We start from the raw sequence: 23,783 nt of genomic DNA on the forward strand, positions 1-23,783 counted from the left end.
GAAACGAGCTTGGAATCCTACGCTAAGCTTCCTACTTAAGCAAATGTTTTTTAACACACGGCGAAAGCCGCCCGCCTTAAAAGATATTTTTTTAAAAGCTACCGCACAAACAACAAAAAAAACCACACGTGAACTTTCTGTGCACGCTTGAAAGAAAACATTTCTTCGTGCGACAAGAAATTTAGCAGGAACCGTTCACGAAAACAATTATTGGTCATTGCCATATATTTTTTGTCGCTGGGTTTTTTAACCGAATGTGTTTAAGAGGCAGAAAGTTGCGAACAAACGGTAAGTCTTGGGTTTGTATGGGCATCTTGCTAAGATTGTTTTCCTTTTGCTAATTTGCTTTGGCACCTGGCTGGCTGTGCCGATCGCAACCTCTATTTTCCATTCATTCGCGTGTTGCCTCCGTTGTTTTAAGTTAGCAAAACAAAAATAATTGCAATAACGAGGCAAATTCAAAGTGAAATCCATAAAGTAGTGTTTGAATGAGTGAAAGCAAGTCCTGACTGTGCCACTATTTTTAAAGACCCGTTTAAAAAAACATAACATTATTCTGGAAATTATATTTTGGCAATTGTTTTTTTCAAAGTTAAAAGTCTCTTTAGCCACGTATAATGACTTGTGGTTTAGTCTTGTCATCACATGCATTGTGTGATAAATCAAAATAAAACGAGTAACTATTTAAAACTTGTGCAAAAATCATATTTTTAAAATCACCATATTTTTTATGGAGTGCCAAACAAAATAACGTTGAAAAAGGAAAATCGTAATTTTTGTCGCAATTCCTAAAGGTGTAAACGCCAAATCTCGTGGCTGAATCTATCCGCGATTATGGAACACAAGCGGTAAACAGCAGCAGCAAATATTATCTTTAGCAAATCATGCATCCAATGCCACCAGATAAAGATTATTATTCCTCTATTCCTTAGGATATATTTACAAAATACAATAACCAATCCCATAAAACGCAAGATATGTGTACATTCTAGTGGCACCCTTATCGTAACAAACACACATAAACATGCGCTACCTATAATAGAGATAATGTAATGCGTATAAAACTAATGCAATGTTAAGAATCTAACATGACTAAGTGAAACAATCTCCTAAGCTAGACTTCCTCTCACCACGAAAAAAAGCACATTCCGATTTGCTGATTGGCTCATCTGACAAAATATTTTGGTTAAGATTTGGTCAATGAATCAAGGATGAGAGGTGGCTTAGTAAAGCTTTAGTGTGAGGTATGGCATGATGCAGCATTGTCAGTAAACAAGACTTTGATTGGGAAAAGAAAGACTTTGGTTAAAAACTATGCCTTACCAATTGTTAAAAGCCTTGGCCTTGTCCTGCCCACCAACACAGCTAGCACCAAGATGATAAAAAGCTTTCATGTCATCTACATCTCGTTCAAGAAATCTTTTTTTAAATACAGGTATAGACGCATTTAGAAAAAAATATTATTTATTTCTTAATCTTTTTAACAATTTATCAGTGATTGGTGAAACCAGTATCTAAATAAGACTGTACCTTGACTTGCATCGGAAACCCTGTCCTCTCCTCTCTTTCTGCCTACGTTATCTGTATTTCAATAAAAACATCCGCCGTTAGTCAATACGGCATAAAATGGAGAATATAAGAGAGAAAAAAACCAAAACAATCGACCAGTGTTTGCTTTTTTTTGCTTTAACGAACTTTCTCGCCATCAAAGACAGAGCGTCTCAGAGCCGGCGTGTGCCCGTGGCCTGCGTCCGTGTGCCACTTACCGATACACGTCTTCCCGTCGGAGTGAAGTGCGTAGTTTTGGTGGCAGCCGCATACAGGGCCATCATCCGTGTCGTCACAAGCATGGTGGCACCCTCCGTTGCCGTGGTTACACGTCACTGCAGAGCCAAAGGACCAACCCATCCCCCCCCACCCATCACCACCACCACCACATCGCCCCCACCAGCACCCACCAGCAGCACCCACCACCAGCACCCACCACCAGCACACACCCGAATGCCCCCCGCAGTCATCGCAACCACGCGTCAGAAGAGAGGACACAAAATGAGGTAACTTTCACATATTGTACAGGCACACGTTGGCTTGTTTATGTCCCAGCCCGCTGGTGCAATGTGAAAGTGTATTCGTGTGAACTTTCATGTGTTCGTTGCCGTGTTTCGGTGAAAATACCGCGCCGCCCAATTGAAACACGATGGAGTATTGACGAGAAGAAACATATGTGGTCAATTTGACACGGCGTGCATAAATGCGTTACGGTAACTTGTTGTTTCGTTCTAACTGCTGCACGATGTTTGTACAATTCTGCCATCATATCACGTCGGAGAAAATGCTTCATTTATCTCAGCTGAAGAACCAGCAACTTCATTCTGTATGTGCTGTCATGCTTGAGTATATGATAGTGCTTAGTTGCAATGATGATCAGCAACTTAAAAACACAGCCCCATGGCACACACACAAAAGGAAAAAATCGGTACCTTTAGACATCTGATATATCTATATTTTTTAAAAATATTGAGGCCCATCATGGAGGATCATGGGTATCACTGTTGACGAGACCCAGAAAGGTTTAAAACCAGCCCAATGTTTTGTCTGTAAAGCAAATGCTGCTGTAAAGTATATGTCCATGATGGCAGTAGACTGGTGGCTGAAACACTGTTTTATTTCTTTCAAAGGAAAGGTTTTTTTGTTTGTATAATATTGTCTGAATAAGTGTGTTTGACATATTGTCTGATTCTACCTCAATGGCAAATATCACACCATCTTGCTCTGTGCCAAACAAGCCGAGGAAGTTATGCCATGTGATGTCGAACATTGCGAGTGTGCAGATACAAGATTCTTTAAAAAGGACCTGAGCTGCTTAAGAACATAGACTTTCTGAAATATTCTCGTTGTGAGGGGTGGCACTGCATAACCCGTTTTCACAGGCTGACTAAAAGCCACAGACACATCAACATCACTGACATCATTTTAATATCTGCTGCGGCCTGCATATGCATGAGCTGGCCACATATGTGCCACGGGCTACGGCTAACCACCTTGTTCAGACCCAGGGAAGTTTACACCATAACCCTCGCCTAGTCCACGATAACTTTCAGGTGCAAATGGTGCATATGCAGTACGTATATTTAGTTTTTCCAAGAGGGTGGAAGATGGATGTAGGGAGGTGGGAGATGGGTTGATGAGCTCGCTGGACAAGTGGAAGAGCAAGCAGGGGCAGTGGAGATAAAATGTAATGATTATGCACTGCCTAGACATTTTCTCCGTCGATTCCACTCTTTGAAGGGGATGCATGCCCTTTCGTGAAATTCAAGAAACTCTAAGCTACTGCGTAGCTTATTTTCTTTTATTTTTAACCGTTGTGCCGCACCGCTCACCGATGTGTTTTTTTGTCGCTGTTCGGCACGATGCTCGACGTTTCGCTTAAACAAAAATGTAATTTTTTGTTATCTCACTGCAAGCTTCGAGCTCCCAGCACATTTCGCAAAATGTTTGGACATCGTGCCGAATGACACGCTGAACAGCCCAAAAAACCCATCGGATACTTGTAAGCTCTGGCAGGAATATATGTTAGCAGGTGCACTGAGAGCTTTTGCTGTATGTATATATGCATGTTGAACTTCTTTCGCATCGCACGTGGCCAACCGTGCTCATCGGAACGGCAAGATCCAGAGGCACGCCTGCCTTTCTCCTAACCTCCAATCTCACGCCACCAAGCTCAGCGTGGGCCAAACTCATTCCACCCGCCCATCTTAGCCCAACTGGTTGCTCTGCCCTGCCCTCCCTGCCACCCTTATTACCACCACCAATTCCCCTAAAAGCAGCAGGGCCCCCACGATAAATGTCACGACGGTCGCCAACCCCTGCGTGGCGGCGGCGGTGGCGGCGGCGGGGCCCGTGTTTTATGCCTCTATTTCAAAAGGTATTGACGCAAGCGGAGTGCCGGACACAATGGGTGAAGGTCCTGTTGACTCACGGAGACAGTCGCGCTTGTTCCGTGCCAGCTCAAAGCCTGGCCGGCATTCGCATGCCACTCCCTCCTTGGGCGTCTCGATGCAGATGTGCTGGCAGCCGTGGGCCTTGTTCATGCAGTTCATGCCTTCTGAACAAGACAGGGGCAACGGAGTAAGTTTTAATGCTCAGCTTGGTACACACACACATACACACGTGTTCGCATGCCACGACAATGCTGGAGCTGAAATTTAAATGCATCGGTCGGTCAACATTTTAATTGTTGTTATGTAACTGGGAGATCAAATCAATCCGATTTGAGACACATGATACAATGGTGCCTTTTTGGCAAGGGCGACCTGGGATACATAAACATTTTAAGTACACAGAATATAAATATTTAAAAAAAGGTAAATGTTTAACAAGGCTAGTCTAACTTTAAAAACAATAATTTAATACAAATGTGAATCAAGATTGGTGAGAAGATGAAACGCACCGACAATTTTGAAGGCATACGAAAAATATGACATCATTTCTGGAATAAAATTGACGAACGATAGGCAAGTACAGCATCCGCATACCCGACTCGCTGGTGACCGATGCATAGTCAGATATGTGAAAAGGTCAGATGTGATAACGTGTAAAGAAAATTACAGTTGCACCACACGGCACAAATGCTGCACTGGGTGTGGGCGGTTAATTTTCCCAGGGCGGATAAGTGACGGTCGGATGTGCGACATGCTGTATACTATACCACGTGAAGCGAAGACAAACATTCAACACCCCTTGCAGATCTATACTCGTGCCTAACATTATGCACAAACTTAAAAAAAATCATACTCTGAACCAGAATGATTCACTCACTCTTTTTTATTTATTTATGCACATGTGAAATGCTGTTCAAAGCAAAAAAGTTCCAAGAAATATATCAATAATAATAAGATGTGACCTTGTTACCGAAAACACAGGAAACGTGTTTATTTTGTTGTACATAAAACGGGAGTGGTTTTGGAGAACGTGGATTAATTCCATCATTTTTTATTCTATGAGCATTAAACACCTGGCCCATTACATTATGTAACAGGAATGCCATTCACTGTTTTGCGTTGCTAAAAAAAAATCGTTGGTAAATAACATTTTAAAAATAATGATTCCAGAATTAATCTCACCGTTGCAGCTACTGGAATTTGATGAATGTGTCCACGGGTTAAAACGTTATTTTAGCAACTGATCCCAAATATTTGGAACAGGTTTTTTTTAGCATCATGCTTCACGGAGAAGTAAAAATAAATTAATGTCATATGCCTATGCAAATATAGAGTAACATTTTTACACGAAACGTTTTGCAATATAAACAATTTTCATCGGAGCGTGCGCACTGTGCACTGAAGTATTTATTTACAAAAACAATTTTCACGCGAAGCTCATAGCAAAAAAAAAGTAAATTGTTTTGACGAGACGTCTACGGCTTCCCTGCTGGAAATAGACACAACCCCTAGATACGAATCCTAAACAAATCTATAAGTCTGCCTTAAAATGCCGGCACCCCCTTCTCTCCCCGCTCCCCGAACCCCACGACCCCCACTCGAATCATCGCTCCCTTCCATTCTCCGCGGCGAAGAAGACAAGGGCCGATTGTATCCGTTTTCAGCTGGAGGAGTGGAGAAAAATCGAGCTCGGCTACAGCCCTGTCAACTTCAATCCCAGTCTGTTAATGCGCAGATAGAGAGCCCACGTTACCTCCCCTCTCCCCCTCCAGCATCGTCCCAGCCCAATGATCCTCCACCGATTCTCCCTCACCACTGCATCGTCCCAGCCCAATGATCCTCCACCGATTCAACCCTCACCACTGCCCCCTTCGCAAGCCTCCACATGCCGAACGGACACGAACGGACATTGCAAGCCGCTGACCAAACAGCCCGACAGCCCAGCTCGCTCTCCTCAAGCCAGCCGCTAGTGGAGGCTCGCGTCAAGTACGTCGTAAGTACATTGGCGATGACAGCTATTTTATTTGGCGGGTTGCAGCAGTGTGGCATGAGCAGTCTTGCTACAACAGCTGTAACCATGCCCTCTGCATGCCATATCGCTCGACTGCGCAGGAGATGCAGTGAAGAATGACAGTTTCAAAGAAGCAGCAGCAGCAATGCGCTTGAGAATATATATAACGGATTGAGAACGGCTCCTGGGCCAAACATCATCCGATTCCTTTCTTGTTGAGTGAAAACCTCTTCATGTTTTTTGCATGCCCCGTTTTTATTAACCTCTGTATTGCGGCTGAAGAAACACACGTATAAAGTGTTTGTTTAGGCAAACGGCATTCATCCAGAAATTTACTGCACGCAACTATTTATGACCACTCTGTCCTGCGGCCATAATTCACAAATTTTAAACAAATGATAGCGTTTCCTACTTTTAGGTGGTTTAGCCGCGCAGTCCAAAGGATTTCAGCCTGCTGAGAATATGTCAACAAACACCTTTTAAAAAAAATATTCCACACAAGAGAACAATTGTGCCCCAGGCCCCATATTTTCTTGCATGCCACACCGCACCATATAAAAGTGATAATTTTTTTTTATTTAAGCGTTTAATAATATTCTCTCAAGGTTTATACAATGATGACGTTTTTTTTGTGTGTGTGTCAAAGTGTGGTAAGCGTTTTAATAAAGGTCATATAAGCTTCAGGCACACCGCATTTCAAATTGTTTGGAACAGAATGTGCATTTGGCGACTCTTCAGACAAGGCGATGTTATGTTTGGTTATCCGGAGAGTCCTGTTAGCCTCGTGTTTTCCTTTCCCATCCATAACTCTCCCTTCTGGCCTTGGTAGGAGTAAAATAATATTAAAGGTGTTTTTTTAATATATATTTTTTTCAAGAGCCATTTACTTATTAAAAATCGAAGTTTTATATATATTTATTTAAGCTAAATAAATCTAATTATTTACCTTTCAAATGTTTTTCGGAGTCAGCAGAACGCCGCTCACGCGACCTTGAGAAAAATGCGAGCCTCCTTGGGGGACACAATGTCATCTGCTCTGTGCCAATGTGGCCAAGACCATTCTGAATGCGCCGTCCGATGTCACGTGATCTTGGAAGCCGAGCACCAGAACAGCCTGGTTCGTACTTAGATGGGAGACTGCTTGGCAGCACCTAGTTATTATACATAGATCTGGGCTCCGCGGTGGCCAGGAGATTGCGTTTAGAACAATGGGTCCTCGAATTTATCCGTGCGCAGTTTTGGGTTGCGTCCGCGCATATGCAAGGGGATTTCTTTTGGTACTCTGGTTTCCTCTCGTACGATGAGAGCTCATAAAAGCAACCACACGAGGTTTTTTATGGGTTAGATCGCGGAAATATATAAATGTGTCGTTTAACCCGCCACCACCCGACTTAGCAAGTTAATAAGGTTTGTCACTGATTTAAAGCTGTCGTGGCTGCAGGGATTCATATTCTTGTTTTTATTTTATTTTTATTTTCGATTCGGCCACAACGCTAATTGCGTTGTGGCCGAAACGTCGTGATAATTATTTTATTATGTTTTATTTTTATAATTTTATTACTTCCCTTCTACGTGACTTTACCGAAAGAAGCAAGAGATTTATTTTTCTTGCTGTGGATTTCACACCTGATGATGATGATGATTGCTTGTGTTGCAGTCGAAACGTCGTGAGCATTTTTATTGTTTGATATTTTTATTATTTTATTATTTCCCTTCTACGTAACTTTACCGAAAGAACCAAGAATATAAGGTTTGTCACGTGAACAAAACATGCCAATTCGTTACTAGTCCAGCAACACCAGTGTGTTGGACAAACCTACTAACTGGCTGTGTTGGGTGGTGGCGTGTTTAAAGACACGGTTATATTCACGAGATGTAACCTAAAAAAAACCTCCAATGGATGATATTTGTCACGAAAGCCTACGTGTTAAATTCATTTAATTAAATGAATCACACATCCCAATGCAGCAGGACAACTCTTGAGGCAAGAGTCTTGAGACTCGGTGAGGCTTTCCTGGGTGAAGGGAGAGCAATTATTATTATTATAAGCATGGCTCTCTGTGCCCATGTGCAAACAGCTGTCTTATACATTCAGTGTTCAGTCACCTCAATTAGCCACACCTGGTGTTGGACATTGGGAAAAGGAGGAGCATATGGAAAGTGTAGCTCAACTCCTCTCGCTTACGCCCTTCAACGGGCAGTGGTGACGCTTCTCCGTCATGTTGATCTCAGGTTGGAAATCCTCTGACGTTCGTAACGCTAAGAGATGAGAAACATAGCTCAGAACAGCGAGCTCTTCTGAATTATTGTAGTAAAACAGGTGCCTCCGATACCCAAAGAAATATTGAATATTTTAACAGTGTAAATAACATTCTGTAACAATTAAAAGGAATAAATACACTCATTTAGAATGTTGCATAAGTACAAATCCACTTCACTGCATGTCTTTGACAGCTTGTTAAAGCTTAGAGTAAAATAATATAAACAAAGATGAAAACATAAATTTTTTAAAGATTGCCTGACTTCTCATTATTTTTTTCTCTTTTTTTTTTGCCTTAGCAATCATTCAAAAGTGAGTTTGTCTGAACTTTGCAGGGAGTTCCAAGATTTCACTAAAATTTGTCGATTCCCCGAAGATAAATCACCACAATAAGACGAAGGGCCAGCCAATAGCCCCCTCTAGAATGGCAGCCAAAGGCCCCGGTTTACAAAGAGGTCAAAAGGCATATTCCTCGCAGCCAAAACAAGATCCAGCCAAGGAACACAAGAAAACCCATTTTTTTTTCCTCCCCTGTCCCCCCCCCGGCCTTAGCCGAGATATTTTCTCCGCTCGCTGCGTTACAAAAAAAAACAATCCTGCTCTTCCGTGTACCATTTCTTACTTGGTATTTAAAAAAAAAAAATTGCCTCGCGTGAATTACATGATGGAAATGCAATTTCCGTGTTTAATGTGGAAAAATGAAATGAATATTGGCATGTGTACAAATGTAATGCTGGATGTCTTCTGTAATATTTTAAATGTCGCGGTTTACTTGCCGCCACTTGCACGTATATTTCATTTATGTAAAATATAGCAAAACTTGTTTTTCCTACTCTTATATATAAAGGATTAACGCAAAGTTGCCGTACATCTTCATTGCAACAGAGAGCACAAATTTATGTTTTTTCCAAATATTGGCAAATTCTCGCAGTGATCTCTTGATGATATTAAATCGTTTTAGAAACATGAGGCTACATGCACTGCAATATATCTTTTCGACGAAACCATGAATACACATCCAAGTTGGCAGACACATTTAAACACGAATGTAATACGCATTAATACAATGACGACATTTGTGAACATAATTCTCTGCACAAATTGCCCATTATAAAACAATAATTTACAACCCTTTTGTTAACTGACCGCTGGATGATGACCTCCCCACAACACTGTGGGAATCATGGGAGCTGTTCGACCAAACTTCATCATGCCAGCCAGTGCAGGATTGCTGAAGGCGGGACGCAGGATCGGGTCAGACATCAGTCGCACTGAAGCTATCCGAGACCGGGAATCGAACTCAGGTTAAGGGGGTTGATAGTGCAGCACGCTTACCCACTGTGTCACCGGTCCACGATTTCACATCTTTAAAAAAAAGTTGCAACAACAAAAAAATGTAAACAAAAAGGCCCGTTTCAATAAATGATTTAACCTGACCACATGGTTCAGACTGATGTTTATTCCAATGAAGGTGGGAACGGTTCATGCTTGGAATGGAATTATTTAATCACACGCACAATGACCGCTGAAATCCGGAAGCGCCAAATGGTAAAGTGCTGCCGGTCATTGATGAATATCCACAAAGGGCATGCAATGAATGGCTTATACAGCGCTCTGATGTGTCTTGAGGTCGGACCAGCGTGCTGTTCGACATCGCGTCAGATGTTCTGGTAGCTCCACGTGCTGCGAGTTTCTTCAGTCCCCGCAGCACATGGACCCAAACGGTGGCACAAACGGTGGCACAAACGGTGGTACAAACGGTGGCACAAACGGTGGCACAAACGGTGGCACAAACGGTGGCACAAACGGTGGTACGAACGGTGGCACAAATGGTGGACCCAAACGGTGGTACAAACGGTGGTACAAACGGTGGTACAAACGGTGGCACAAACGGTGGCACAAACAGTGGCACAAACGGTGGTACAAACAGTGGCACAAACGGTGGTACAAACGGTGGTACAAACGGTGGTACGAACGGTGGCACAAACGTTGGTACAAACGGTGGCACAAACGGTGGCACAAACGTTGGTACGAACGGTGGCACAAACGGTGGTACAAACGGTGGCACAAACGGTGGCACAAACGGTGGTACGAACGTTGGTACGAACGGTGGCACAAATGGTGGTACGAACGGTGGTACAAACGGTGGCACAAACGGTGGTACAAACGGTGGTACAAACGGTGGCACAAACGGTGGCACAAACGGTGGTACAAACGGTGGTACAAACGGTGGCACAAACGGTGGCACAAACGGTGGTACAAACGTTGGCACAAACGGTGGTACAAACGGTGGCACAAACGGTGGTACAAACGGTGGCACAAACGGTGGTACCAACGGTGGTACGAACGGTGGTACTAACGGTGGCAACAAACGGTGGTACACACGGTGGCACAAACGGTGGCACAAACGGTGGACCCAAACGGTGGCACAAACGGTGGTACGAACGGTGGCCCACTGAGCTGTACAGCTCTTTTTTCGGAAGCGATCTGACAACAAATGATAGCTCAACGAAGTGGCTTATCACGTGCCAATCTATAGCAGACAAATACTCTGAACGCGTGTCGATTCTAAACGAGGAGGGAAAAACCGGAGGACCCGGAGAAAAATCCACGCGACTACGAGGAGAACATACAAACTCCAAATATACAAGCATCAGGGTCGGAATCGAACCCACGACCTCCTGCATACCAGGCGAGCAAGTTAACATCTCGCTAAAGTTGTGCCATTGTGACGAACAAACACCCGGGACGATCCGGAAAAAAAAACGCACCGGGGGAGTTGCACGGCACAACCACGAGGGATGTGTCAGATAATTTACTGAACATTTCTTGGCAGAAAAGAAAAAAAAAAAGCTCTGAAAATTGTCACATGTACGTATGTTGAACTTCTTTCGCACCGTACGTAGCCAACCGTGCTAATCCTAAGTGGGCTTCAATACTCGGGCTGCCTAAAGGGACAACCTCGGGGAACAATGAGTAGGAGTGAGGGTAAAGGTACGAGCTGCTAAACCCCCGCGGTCCAGATCCTCTGTGAAGAGCAAGCCCTCTTCCCACTCCCCAACTCCACACCAACACCCACACCTTCCCATTAATCATCCTCAAAGCCTCAGACGACCCCCACCCTAAAGGGCGTGAGAATGCGGCAGAGTACGGCCTCTGCCAAAACAAATAGGGCGCCGGGGCTAGCGGTGCGACTTGAGGGTGCTGACAGTGGGTCGCTCTGCGTGGTGGGGTGGGAGGGGATGGATGGGGGGGGGGGCTAGGCGCGCGCGGCAGATGAGGCCCCCCTCCTACACCCCCCCCCTCCTCCACCACGAAAACCGCGTGGCCACTGGTGACAGATACGCGCACGATTGCACGTGCGTGCTACGGTCTCTCCCCACCGCTGCTGAATTACGGACACGCGCAAGGTGGCGGGGGTGGGAATTTTCGCGTGGACGGTGATGTCAACGGTGGGGGGGGGGGGGGGGTCCTGAATAACGCCATTGATTGAGTTGGTTTTGCATGCGAATCAAAGTCTCGATTCGTTGGAATGGTTGAGCGGCAGTTCCGGTTAGAGGTGGGGAGGAGGAGGAGGGGGTTTGTATCTGTCGGAATATTCGTCCAAAGCGTGCTTTTCTGAAGATCGTGATGAATGAGTGAATTTCCCTCCTTTTCCTAGCATCTTGAAATGTGGTTGGCATTCAGATGATATCGTCCATCAACATCGTCGTCATGATTCGTCAGCCATGGTCAGTCCACTGCTGGATGAATACCTCCCCAAGCCGCAGCCATTTCGCACGATCATGCGATGTCAAGAATATCTTATACATTATAAGAGTATACAGTTACGCGCCGGTGCCTAGATCAAATTGCAAGTTAGAAAATTACCTTTAACTAGTGTTTTTGAGAGTAAATCGTTATGCGGAACCAGGTGAGATCCCATTTGGACTAAAGGTATTTTTTTTCAAGAGAGACCTGGGTCACACAATTAAGTACAGGAATACAAAACAGTACAAATACGGGACACGTGACATACCATATCATCAATGAGATATCAGGGATAAAAATGTACCAAATATCTGAAAGACACGGGGTATGTATAACACAATTCCTACAAGAGCATTTGCAATTGTTCAAATTGTCCAAGGGAAATTCACAGTGGAAAAATAAACTATCTTAATTTGCTCTCACCCAGTCATAAATCAATCAATTGATCGTGAACAAAATTGTTTTCCCCCCCAGCATATCTCAATGTAAATCGTTAAACCCACCATCATTATCACTGGCACCTTCATCGACGGGCTCATAAATTAACAAAAGACAAAGATCCCCCACATATAGCCTTCACCGGCTGTTGGAGCAAGTGCTATTAGCGAGCACTTATGAAGGCCAGTGTGGTGCACGTGCAATCATGAATGCTTCTTTAACACGTAGGCTTTCGCGACCAACATTATTCATAATCAACGTTTTTGGGTTTAGATTCTGGCGAATTGCCCGATGATGCTGGATGCAATTACCAGCGAAACGTCGTACTCAAATTGTAAATGTTGTGGTTTCACGCTTCAACACACCGGTGGGCTAAAGCAGTGAACTAATTGTCCTTTGTCAACGTGACACTTTTTTACTGATTGGCCGTGTCGGGTGGTGGAGGGTTACGACACATTTATAAATAACGCGATCTAAACCCAAAAACGTTGATTATGAATGCATGCTTCTGTCAACATAATTGTTGTTAATAAGGTCTATGATAGCTGTGACACAATCGCCACCTTAAAACTATGCGTTTGTAGATTCCACTTCAATGCGGAGTGTGAGCGCATTGGGATCTATGGATGAAGTGCTCCTTACAAATGTAAATAATTATTATTCATATGTGTAGCGTCATCATGTCTGTATTCCATCAGGTTTGATTACACCAAATCTGTTGAAGTGTCCATTCATATTTTTATTTGTGCATGGGCCAATTAACCATGTCCACGGTCAATAACGCCGAAACAAAATAATTTGTTATGAATGTGTATACACATTAACGTATGTATTTACACACAGTGCTAAAGTGCAGGATATATCAAATTAGTTTTTGTAACGGGAAGTGGTCTTTAACATAAATAATTTTCACTCCTAAGGCTGCAACATCCCTGCAAACAACGAATAACAAATAATAAACATGGTTTTGTTGTTGTTGTTGTTGCAACCTCAAGGAATATAAGTTCAAAGTAGGCCAGCCTTAGTCATCCTAGCAGGCGTGGACAAATCTCCAAAACAAAAAATGTAAAAAGTAAAAACGTTTACAATTTTTAATGGTTTTAGTTTCCTTGTCAAACAAGATACATTTATTTAGCCCCAGCCAGGGTGAGTACACTCACAATTATGTTTATCACCACAGGGCACATAACTCCCTAAACAAATACTAAAAAACAAACATCATAAAATGTGCTAATTACAGCCAGCCAACAACCCCTTCGTGAGGTTATGGCTGTTGATAAATGTTGGTCGTGTGGGAATTTATGTTTTTGCTTCACATGTTACTGATGAAGAGGGACTCTCCGCCAGAGAGCCGCTTATTTTGCAAATGCTGTGGTTGCCTTGGTGGGTGTCCCCTTCCACAACAGCGATTATTTTATCTTCATCTTGCCAACGCAGAACAGGCACGCGTATTATGGTGTACAGGAGGTCGTGAGTTTCGATCCCGACTGACGCCTGCTGTATATTTGGAGTTTGCACGTTCTCCCCCGTGGTCGTGTGGATTTTTCTCCGGGTCCTCCGGTTTTCCCTCCACATTTAGAAACATGCATTTAGAGTATTAGGCTGCTATAAATTTCCACTTGATAAGCCACTTAATTGGGCTATAATTTGTGGCCAAGCCGCTTCTGAAAAGAGCAATATAGGTCAGTGGGCCTTACCTGGTAAAATAAAGAAATAGTTTAGTTTTAGTTGATTTATATTCGCATCAAGCATTCGTAAAAATTGCCACTCGTTAATTTTGATTCAACTCACTCACTGACCAACAGGGAGAGAAAGAGAGGGCGCTGCCGCAAAGCATTCTGCTGCCATAAACCAAAGAGACAAACGACAGTGGTGGAATCTGTTTATTTATATTTATTTATCCAGGCGAAAGCTCTTGAAACTTGAAAGGTTGTTTACAAAGCAGGTGGGGGAGGGGGGGCCCTTCCAGTTTGACTGCGGGGGGAAGGAGGAGGAGGCTTTGAGGGGCTCTGAAGGGGCCCCATGGGGGCAGGGTGTGGACGGATCTACTGGGGATGTAAAGAAAAGGGGAGAGGTTGCTAGAGGGGTGGGTGGGTGTAGTAAGCTTTCCCTTGAGGGCCACAATGCCTTATTCCCAGGAGCTTGGCTCGGCTTGGCAAAACTGTAACCCAAGCCCCAATCACAGCAGGGGCAGTTAAAAACAATTAGCCACTAATGATCTGTGCAGCAGTTAGTGTGTTTGTGTGTGTGAATGCGCGCGCGCGCGTGAGTGCGTGCGGGTGAGTGCGTATCGGTTATCTCTATGCCAGTCATCTCAGTCAGTCAATCCATGGCACATGGGTCTGTCCCGTGACATCCTGCCAGCGGGCATTTGACACTTCACGTGCCATTAAAGTGCACACAAAGACGGTCACTGCATCGCGCGCTTCCAGATGCGCTTATGTGGCCGTCTGGAACCCTCTTCTCTCCGAGATGAGGAAGCCACTGGAGCTATGCACTTTTAAATCTAGATTGAAAACTCGTTTTTTTCGAACTGCTTTTTATGTTTAGCCTGTTGTCCTTCCCCCGCACCTTCGATTAGCACGGTTGGCTATGTACGTTGCGAAAGAAGCTCAACATACGTGCACATGGCCTGGCACAAGCGCCGTGGTGACGTCACCGCCACTTCGTGGCGAATGGCGGTTGTTGTTGTTGTGCGTAAGTGCATACGAGATGCTCACCCAGAAGTCCGGCACTATGTCCACGTTTTACGACTCCCCACTCTCTCTCTGCCTTCAGCCCAGTTACTCGATTTTTCAATAAATAAACAGAGTCCTGTAATCACGGTTTAATTTTGATGTCCGTTTGCCACGTTCAAAGGGTGCATGTTTGCCCGATTTTGCAGGGAAACAAACGTCCGTACGGCATTATGTATTTTTACAAGGCCGAGGCCATTTGCATCACTGTAAACAGTTTGGTGAAATTGCTGTGCCCATTCATTCTATAATTCACAAAAATTGCTCCGAAGTTTGTGTGTTGAAATTCCACCAAGGGCAATTAGATACCTATGCATTGCAAGCAGCTCAAATTGAATGAAAAAAAACTTGTTCCCATGGCACTGCGTGAGACTTCACAGAGATTACGGAGCAATCTCAACTTTAGAAAAATAAATACCATTGTGTAAATGCAGACTTGAAAAATGTTTACACGACCGCTATGTAGGGTTTCTTTCGCCTGTAGCCCGTCGGTCGTGCTGTGAGTACAGCTCTCCGATATGTGTGTGCTTTTTTTCAGTTCCTGAAGAAGCTCCCAGCAAGTGGAGCGAAACGTCGGACATCGTGCCAAACAAATGCGCGGCACAACCCGCAACACGCATTGGGAGTGCCGTGCAGTGCAACTGGGTAAAGTGTCGCAGTTGCATTGCGTAAGACAGTTTTACAAATAAAAAGTAGCAAGAAAAACATTTACACCATTGGAACCTCATTTGCCAGTAAAAAATATGATAATTGGTTTTTTACTCTGTTATCTGGCAACAAAACTGACACCTTTTTTACAAGGAGTCATGTTTGCATAGACCACAATACCTGCAATCATAATGCAAACAAAAAACATAACTTTGATAATCTATGCACTGTCCTTGAAGTTGATTGGTCCACACCCGAGACAGCTTTCCTTCGAGCCTAGTCTCATATGGTGTTGGACCAGATGACGCCAAACGGCGTCCAACACCATGTGAGACTAATTATCAAGAATTTTTTTTTGAACTATTGCTGTTTGTATCTCCTAATTATGTTCAACAACAACTATTTGACTTTGACCATGAAAGGATGCAGTCGAGTTAGACATAGGTAAGGCTGAGTGGTGCTGGATTGCATTCCATCGAATCGTAATTTTATTCGTAGATATGAAATTATTGTTCACGAAGTGATTTTACAGAACGTGCCATCACCACCGGTATATAATCATGTTTATAAATTTCCACAAACTCATATTTTAAACAGAAAAGGCAATTGCAAGTGTGAAGCAACTGTGTGTTCTGTTAATGTTATGGAGCTCAATTTTTCATTCATGTTAAGAAACACATCTTTCTCTGCCATATAGCAAGCCAATACATTGAAGTGTTTAATGTTACGACACACAATTCACGTACTTAAATGTGTGAACTGATAACCTCCATACTACATCCTGCCACCATGACTGCGAAATATTCTAATTTGTTAAGATGCACACGGAACGTTACGTAAACCAAGCAACTTCTATTGTAGCAAGAAGTCAAACTATCACAATCGAGGCGGAGTGGTGGCGCATTGGTATGCGTACTGTGCACTTAACCTGGTAACCTGAAGTGTGAGTCCAGGCCACGGCTTACATCAGTGGTGAGTGAAACCCTCGACTAGCCCCTTCACCAACCCGCACCGACCAGCATGGCCAAGATTGATCAATAAACTCCCAATTTTTCGATTTAAAGCTTTCGTGACTGCAGGGATTCATCTTCTTGGTTCTTTCGGTAAAGTCACGTAAAAGGGAAATAATAAAATAATAATAATAAAACATAATAATATAATTCTCACGACGTTTCGGCCACAACGCAAGCAGCCGTCCTCAGGTGAAGAACAGGTCTGTCGGAAAGACAGCGTCTGAATGCTTGCGTTGTGGCCGAAACGTCGTGACAATTATTTTATTATGTTTTATTTTTATTATTTTATCATTTCCATTCTACGTGACTTTACCGAAAGAACCAAGAAGATAAACTCCCCATTGCCGACACGGCAACGAGGAGGCCTTCATCCGGCACTGGATTGGCAAGGGCCGGAAAAAAAAAAACTGTACGTGCTTAAGAAATAGCAGGGGGGCGGGGGGGGAGAAACCAAGCACAGAGATTTCTTGAAGTGGGCTTTCTTTCCATAATTCCCCCACTAACTCAGCATATGGGGAATTACAGGTGAAAAATGGCATGGATTTTGGCAGGATCGTGTACCGCTGGTCTCGCTGCATTTGGAGCAGAGGTACAAGTGGCCCAAAGAGGAACGGGCAAGGAAACAAAGCGAGCACTATCTGAGGCTAAGTGCAGGACACATCAAAGAGCACCCCAAGCAATCGAATCAAGTGAAAAACCTAAATTTGCTGGAAGTTAATCCTCCACCCTTTGTTGACACTGCAGAGCTGATGATTTGTGAAACCCCATGCGAAAGGCTCTCTCTCTCTCTCTCTCCAGCACCCCCCATCCAGCCTCCCCCCATTTCACCCTCTTCCCTCCTTCCCTGCTCTATTCCTCTCTCCCTCTTCACAGTGCCCGGCCACAATGCTCAAGACTTGCCAACGCTCTCGTTTCCACAAACCAACGCAGCCCACTCCCACACGCTCCAAAACACAAGACACCCGAAACCGCTTTAAAACAGACATCCAGATTCAAAGAACAGAGGGTCGGGTATCAGGTGTACGGAGATTGTGCATTCCAAAAGCTAAAGGGCGCATTTTTCACCGTGCTGCCATCCTACTTTGCAAACTAAACTGACCACACCATTGGTCAATCGACAAGGGATCTCCCTAAACCGGATGTTATACAAGATGTGATAATGCCAGCGTGACAAATCCTCGTACCTGTTTTGTTCGGGTTTTATTGTACTCGCCTCGGTGTCACAATGGCCAGCACGTGCCCTTTCACCTGGAATTCCCTGCTGCAAATCCCACAGCGTAACTGCTCGCCAAAGGGGCCCCGCACCGTCCTCTCTGCGCTCCGCGAAGAATGTTGGGAATTAAATGAAATTACGGGTTGAAAAGAGGTTCTTGCTACGTAAATATATGAGGCTTTCTGCAAAACTAAATGTGTGGAAATTTCTCTCTTGTTTACTTGCTTAACATTTTTACGTTTATACAAAAATGCACTGCTGGGCTCTGTGCTGGAATTGCCTTGGAACATGTAAAAAATAGCATTTCTTTATGACCAAATTGGTATTCATCTTCTTGGTTCGGAAAGACAGCGTCTGAATGACAGACCTGTTCTTCACCTGAGGACGGCTGCTTGCGTTGTGGCCGAAACGTCGTGAGAATTATTTTATTATGTTTATTTTTATTATTTTATGATTTCCCTTCTACGTGACTTTACCGAAATAACCAAGAAGATGAATCTCTGCAGTCACGAAAGCCTTAAATCTAGATAAAAATCAAATTGGTATTGTCGATTATTTGATCAATTAATGAATGCCAATGATTACTGTTATTTAATGTCTGCTGAATAAAGGAACTCGTGAGCCCATGGCTGCCTGCCCTCTTCTGTGTGGACCAGAGGACACTTTGAAGGGATCTCAGAGCTACCTCTGTGATATCAACTTCTGTGGGCCGTTATCGAACACGAAGGGTTACGTTGCGTAGCAAAATATACTTCATCTCGTGATGTCGATAGGACATGATAATTGTTTTTTTTACCCTTCTATCTGGCAACAAAACTGACACCGTTTTTTTTAACAAGGAGTCATTTTTGCATAGACCACAATACCTGCAGTCATAATGCAAACAAAAAACATAACTCTGACAAAACTGACACCTTTTTACAAGGAGTCATGTTTGCATAGACCACAATACCTGCAGTCATAATGCAAACAAAAAAACATAACTCTGATAATGTATGCACTGTCCTTGAAATTGAAAAAAAGATGTCAGTTTTGTTGCCAGATAGAAAGGTAAAAACCCAATTATCATATTTGTTACTGGCAAATGAGGTTCCAATGGTGCCGAATGGACAATTGAGATAAAATTAGGGAAACATTTTAATCATTAAAAAAAAGAGCACAGTGGCTCTTTTGGAGATGCAATTGGCTACAGCAAGATCTCAAAAAGAAACTGCGTGTATTTGGTTACAGAAAGGAGACAAAACTTGATCGTGATTCATTGCAGCGCACGGTCACAGACAAAATATTGCGTTCGTCACGCAGATAAGATCAAAATGCTCTTAGAAGTATTCAACTTTGCACACTCGTGTCTGCAAGGATGTATCATAACCTCCTTAAGGGGCTGAATAAGCAGCTTTCAATGTGGTCGTCCAAGGTTTGTCAACCGATACGCTTCTCTTTGCCAAAAGCCAGCTCAGCTTCCAGACCCTAGGTGGCAGATATGTGCAGTGATTGCTTGGCCACGATAAGCAGAGATTGCTTGGCCCATGACAAGCATAACTTGGAAATGAGTTGGAGTTTTTCTTTGCCTAACGAGACACACTGGCACAACCTCATTGATTACAACTTCGTTTTTTCATGCTTGGGTCTCGCTTTTACGACTCAACCTCCCACGAACCACCCCCCTCTCCTCTGTCTGCGACTAAATCACCACGAAATGCGACCGATCTCAACGCTTCTTGGAAGCTAAGCACGATTTGAGCCTGGATGGCGCTTGGCTAAGCGACCACAATGCGTAGCAGGTGTCATAGGCGGCGGGGCTACATGGTGAGCAGCAGAAAGCAGTCGAGCATGACAACGACGACTGCACTGGTCTCCTACGCTGCATTATCACCTTCACCAACCAGCAACTTGACCGGCGTGATGAAGTATGGTCAAAGAGTCATATTCTTAGTTTTTTCGGTAAAGTCACGTAGGTAAAAAAATTAAATTAATAAAAGTTAATTTAATTTTTTTACCTACATGACTTTACCGAAAAAACCTAAGAATATGAATCCTTGCAGTCACGAAAGCTTCAAATCTAGAATTAATGGTCAAAGAGTCCCCACGAACCGCGCAACGTCGGGAGTCCCTCATCCAGCAGCGGATTGACGAAAGGGTCAGTGCGTGTTTACATGCACGATTCCCGTAATGAACACCCGCCTTTTGTGATCTGGCCATGCACGAGACTTGCAAGCGACGTTCGTCAATGCCAAGGTCACAGTAATCATCCACGTTCGGGTTACAAACGTACTAGAATTACAAACGTACTTTTCAGATGATTGTTTATTCATACTAATTTTATATTATTATTTTTATCTTCTTGGTTCTTTCGGTAAAGTCACGTAGAATGGAAATAATAAAATATTATTTTATTATTTACATTCTACGTGATGTAAATAATAAAATAATATTTTATTATTTCTATTCTACGTGACTTTACCGAAAGAACCAAGAAGATGAACCCCTGCAGTCACGAAAGCTTTAAATCGAAATATTATTATTATTATTATTTTTGGGGGGGTTTGGGGATTATTGAATTATTTTAACGGGAGCTCTGACGTCACACAGGGTGCGGTGATGGCACAACGGCCCATGCACCAATGCGTGTGAAGTCTCAAGGATTACCCTTGAGACGCAGTCTCTTTTCTCGCTCGCGATGCTGAGCGTCTCAAGGCTGTGCAACGGATTCTCACGTTTCTTGTCGCTGCTGTTCCGTGCTATTCATTGCAGTGTCTCGCAGGCGGCTGTTGCCGATAGTCGCAGGCCTTATGTAAGGCTTCAGCCTCCAAAGGTGTTGTTGTATTTACTTGCAGCCTTTCTACGAGGAAAAAAACAAGTGTGAAACTAACAACTACATTATTATTTCATTGACTCTAGGGGTGTTCACGACATTACCCTCCTATTGCTGATATGCAAAATCACTTCGCACCCCCCCCCCCCGCGCCTGTGGCAGTCAAATGTTTCTGTGCCACAGTTTCCTGAGTTTCCCTCTCAATTTCTTGGACTTCTCTCTCAATGCCTCGGCTTTCTGCTTTAGTTTCTTGGGGATTTGGTTATTCCTCCCCCCCCCCACCTCTCCCTTCCCCCAAGGGTTTTCACTCTAGGGGTCTCGATTTAAAGCTTTCGTGACTGCAGGGATTCATCTTTTTGGTTCTTTCGGTAAAGTCACGTAGAAGGGAAATAATAAAATAATCTAAACAAAACATAATAAAATACAAATCTCACGACGTTTCGGCCACAATGCAAGCAGGTGAAGAACAGGCTGTCGGAAAGACAACGTTCTTCACCTGAGGACGGCTGCTTGCATTGTGGTCGAAACGTCGTGAGAATTGTATGTTATTATGTTTTATTTTAAATATTTTATTATTTCCCGTCTACGTGACTTTACCGAAAGAACCAATAATATCTAGGGGTCTAGTTGATACGAACCCCGTTTTTGGGGGGCATTGACTCGCATTCGAGGAACTGCGCTAGGAACCCAGCCGCTTGATTTGAATTCCCTGGGCCATTCCATGGCCCACCACGGTGGCGAGCCGATATCCGGACCCACTCCTTGGGGCCGTCGTGCCCCCTTCAAGAAAAAGCGTCACTCCGAATAGTCCGGCGAAATATGGCCAACCATCCCCCCGACGCCCGACATGGAACAAGGGAGGTTCTCAAAGCAACCGTGGATTGAGAAAAGGGCTTTAAATGTATGTATTGCGCTGCTTCATTGTAACGGTCTATGCAAACAAACCAATTATCATATTTTTACTGGCAAATGAGGTTCCCATAGTGTAGATGCTTGCCCCGAGCTCTCATACTCTGATGGTGCATTGTCTTTGAGTTGTGCGCCTTTTGGCGTCATCTGGTCCAACCCATGTGAGACTAGGCTCTAGTCTAAGGAAAGCTGTCTCGGGTGTGGACCAATCAACTTCAAGGACAGTGCACATTTTCAGAGTTATGTCTTTTGTTTGTATTATGACTGCAGGTATTGCGGTCTATGCAAACATGACTCCTTGTAAAAAGGTGTCAGTTTTGTTGCCAGATAGAAGGGTAAAAAACCAATTATCATATTTTTACTGGCAAATGAGGTTCCCATAATGTAACGACTTCATCGGTGATTGGTGTGGCACCCACCTCGTCAGACAAATAAGACAAAGATCCCCCCCTCCCCCCCCCCCCTGTGTAGCTTTCACAGACTGTAGGGGCAAGTGCTGTTAGCGAGCAACCTTTGAAGGCCGTCACGGCACACGACGGCGTGGGTGGCCAGCACCACGCCCGACCACCTTTGTTTCCCCAGTGGTGATGTTTACACACCACACCAGGTACTCATTTAAGGCTGACTCAACCTAGAGGGCAAATTCGCACAAACACTGCTATGTTGAGCCATAATGGACACATTATGCGACCGCTTTTCCAACATCAATATGGATATAAGCTTACAATCGTGGGGCATAGGAGAGTGTGTTATAATGCAATATCTGATCAATGTTCATGCTATTTTTGGACAGCTTCGATTTCCTTTATCTGTAGCCATAGGTGAGTCACGCGAGACACAATGGTAAATGCTACGTGTGGAATTCAAATGGTCGGGATTTTAACAAGGATTAAGTCTCGCAAATGATGGCCTGGAGCCCTTCATTGGTTATATATAATAATTATTAAACATTGGACAACACAGGAAGGCAGCAATGAAAATTGTATTAAAATATATTCCGTTGCCACGGTATCAAATATGTTTTCCACGTTCAATTATTTACACACACTGAAATAGGTATTAACTTACGATTTCAAATTTCAATCTCGTAACAGCACTTACAATCTTTTATGTCATGCCTCCCCCTCTTACGTCCGTGACCTCCTCAAACCCGTATGTCGTTCTTCTGAGTGTGAGCTATCGTGTATCCCGAGGTCGCACCTCCGCTCAATGGGTGAACCGGGGGAGGGGGGCCTTTTCCCGTGTGGACCCCAAGCTGTGGAATTCGCTCCCCCCGTAGAATTCACTCGAATATTCGGTCTACATAGTCCCTCGGTTTATTTAGATCACACCTCAAGACATTTGTTTCTGAGCGGCCTTTTCTCCTGATTAATCTTCTTGTTATGTGTTTTGGGAAAGTGGGGTGGGGGGGGGGGTATTTGTATCCGTGGTTAAATCATGAGCCAGAGTGCTTATATAGGGGCTTCAAAAAAATTTACACTTTTGTGAATTTGCAACAATACTGCAAGAAATGTGCCTCCGGGCTCTGGAGACCACCTGGAGAAGATTCCAGGCACGTGTTGACAATGATGGCAAACAAGTTGGAACCTCTTTGACTTTTTGAAGCTCTTCACATACATTTGTATTATCCGTTCTTTTACCATTAAAAACGATAGTCCTATATAAGTGTCAAAAACATTTGGAAGCACCCTGTATTATGCGTTAGATTTTGCATTAGTTACTTTCTTGCTTTTAACTCTGTGCAGCGCCCTGTGACCTCTGGGTGAAGCGCACTTTCTAAGTGTAAATTATTATTATTAATCATTATTAATAATTATTGTTATTGAATTGCGATAAATATTTGGGCAGTATATCACGGAATTGTATACAACCACCACAATATCATAATACCAAGCAGAGATTGTGCCCAAGAGCTCAAACCACCACGGAGAATGAGCGATGAGATAAGTTCACACGCACGAGTGAGATGGCTCGTCAAGGACCATGAGGCCTTGATAAACAATGGCACTTGATGATTACAATCACGAATGCACTCAACACTAATTACTCTGCA

General features: G+C 43.7%; 1 protein-coding gene across 1 annotated transcript in view; it reads right to left on the minus strand.

The window, feature by feature from the left end:
* Positions 1-23,783, minus strand: part of LOC133351511 (signal peptide, CUB and EGF-like domain-containing protein 2) — a 182,900-nt gene that overhangs the window by 97,612 nt on the left and 61,505 nt on the right. The window contains 2 exon segments of the mRNA XM_061566775.1: positions 1,767-1,883; positions 3,980-4,105. Coding sequence (XP_061422759.1) covers positions 1,767-1,883; positions 3,980-4,105 — 243 coding nt within the window.

Source organism: Lethenteron reissneri, chromosome 37 (assembly GCF_015708825.2).
Source record: "Lethenteron reissneri isolate LAM-NWPU_2019-01 chromosome 37, ASM1570882v1, whole genome shotgun sequence".
Classification (NCBI taxonomy): domain Eukaryota; kingdom Metazoa; phylum Chordata; class Hyperoartia; order Petromyzontiformes; family Petromyzontidae; genus Lethenteron; species Lethenteron reissneri.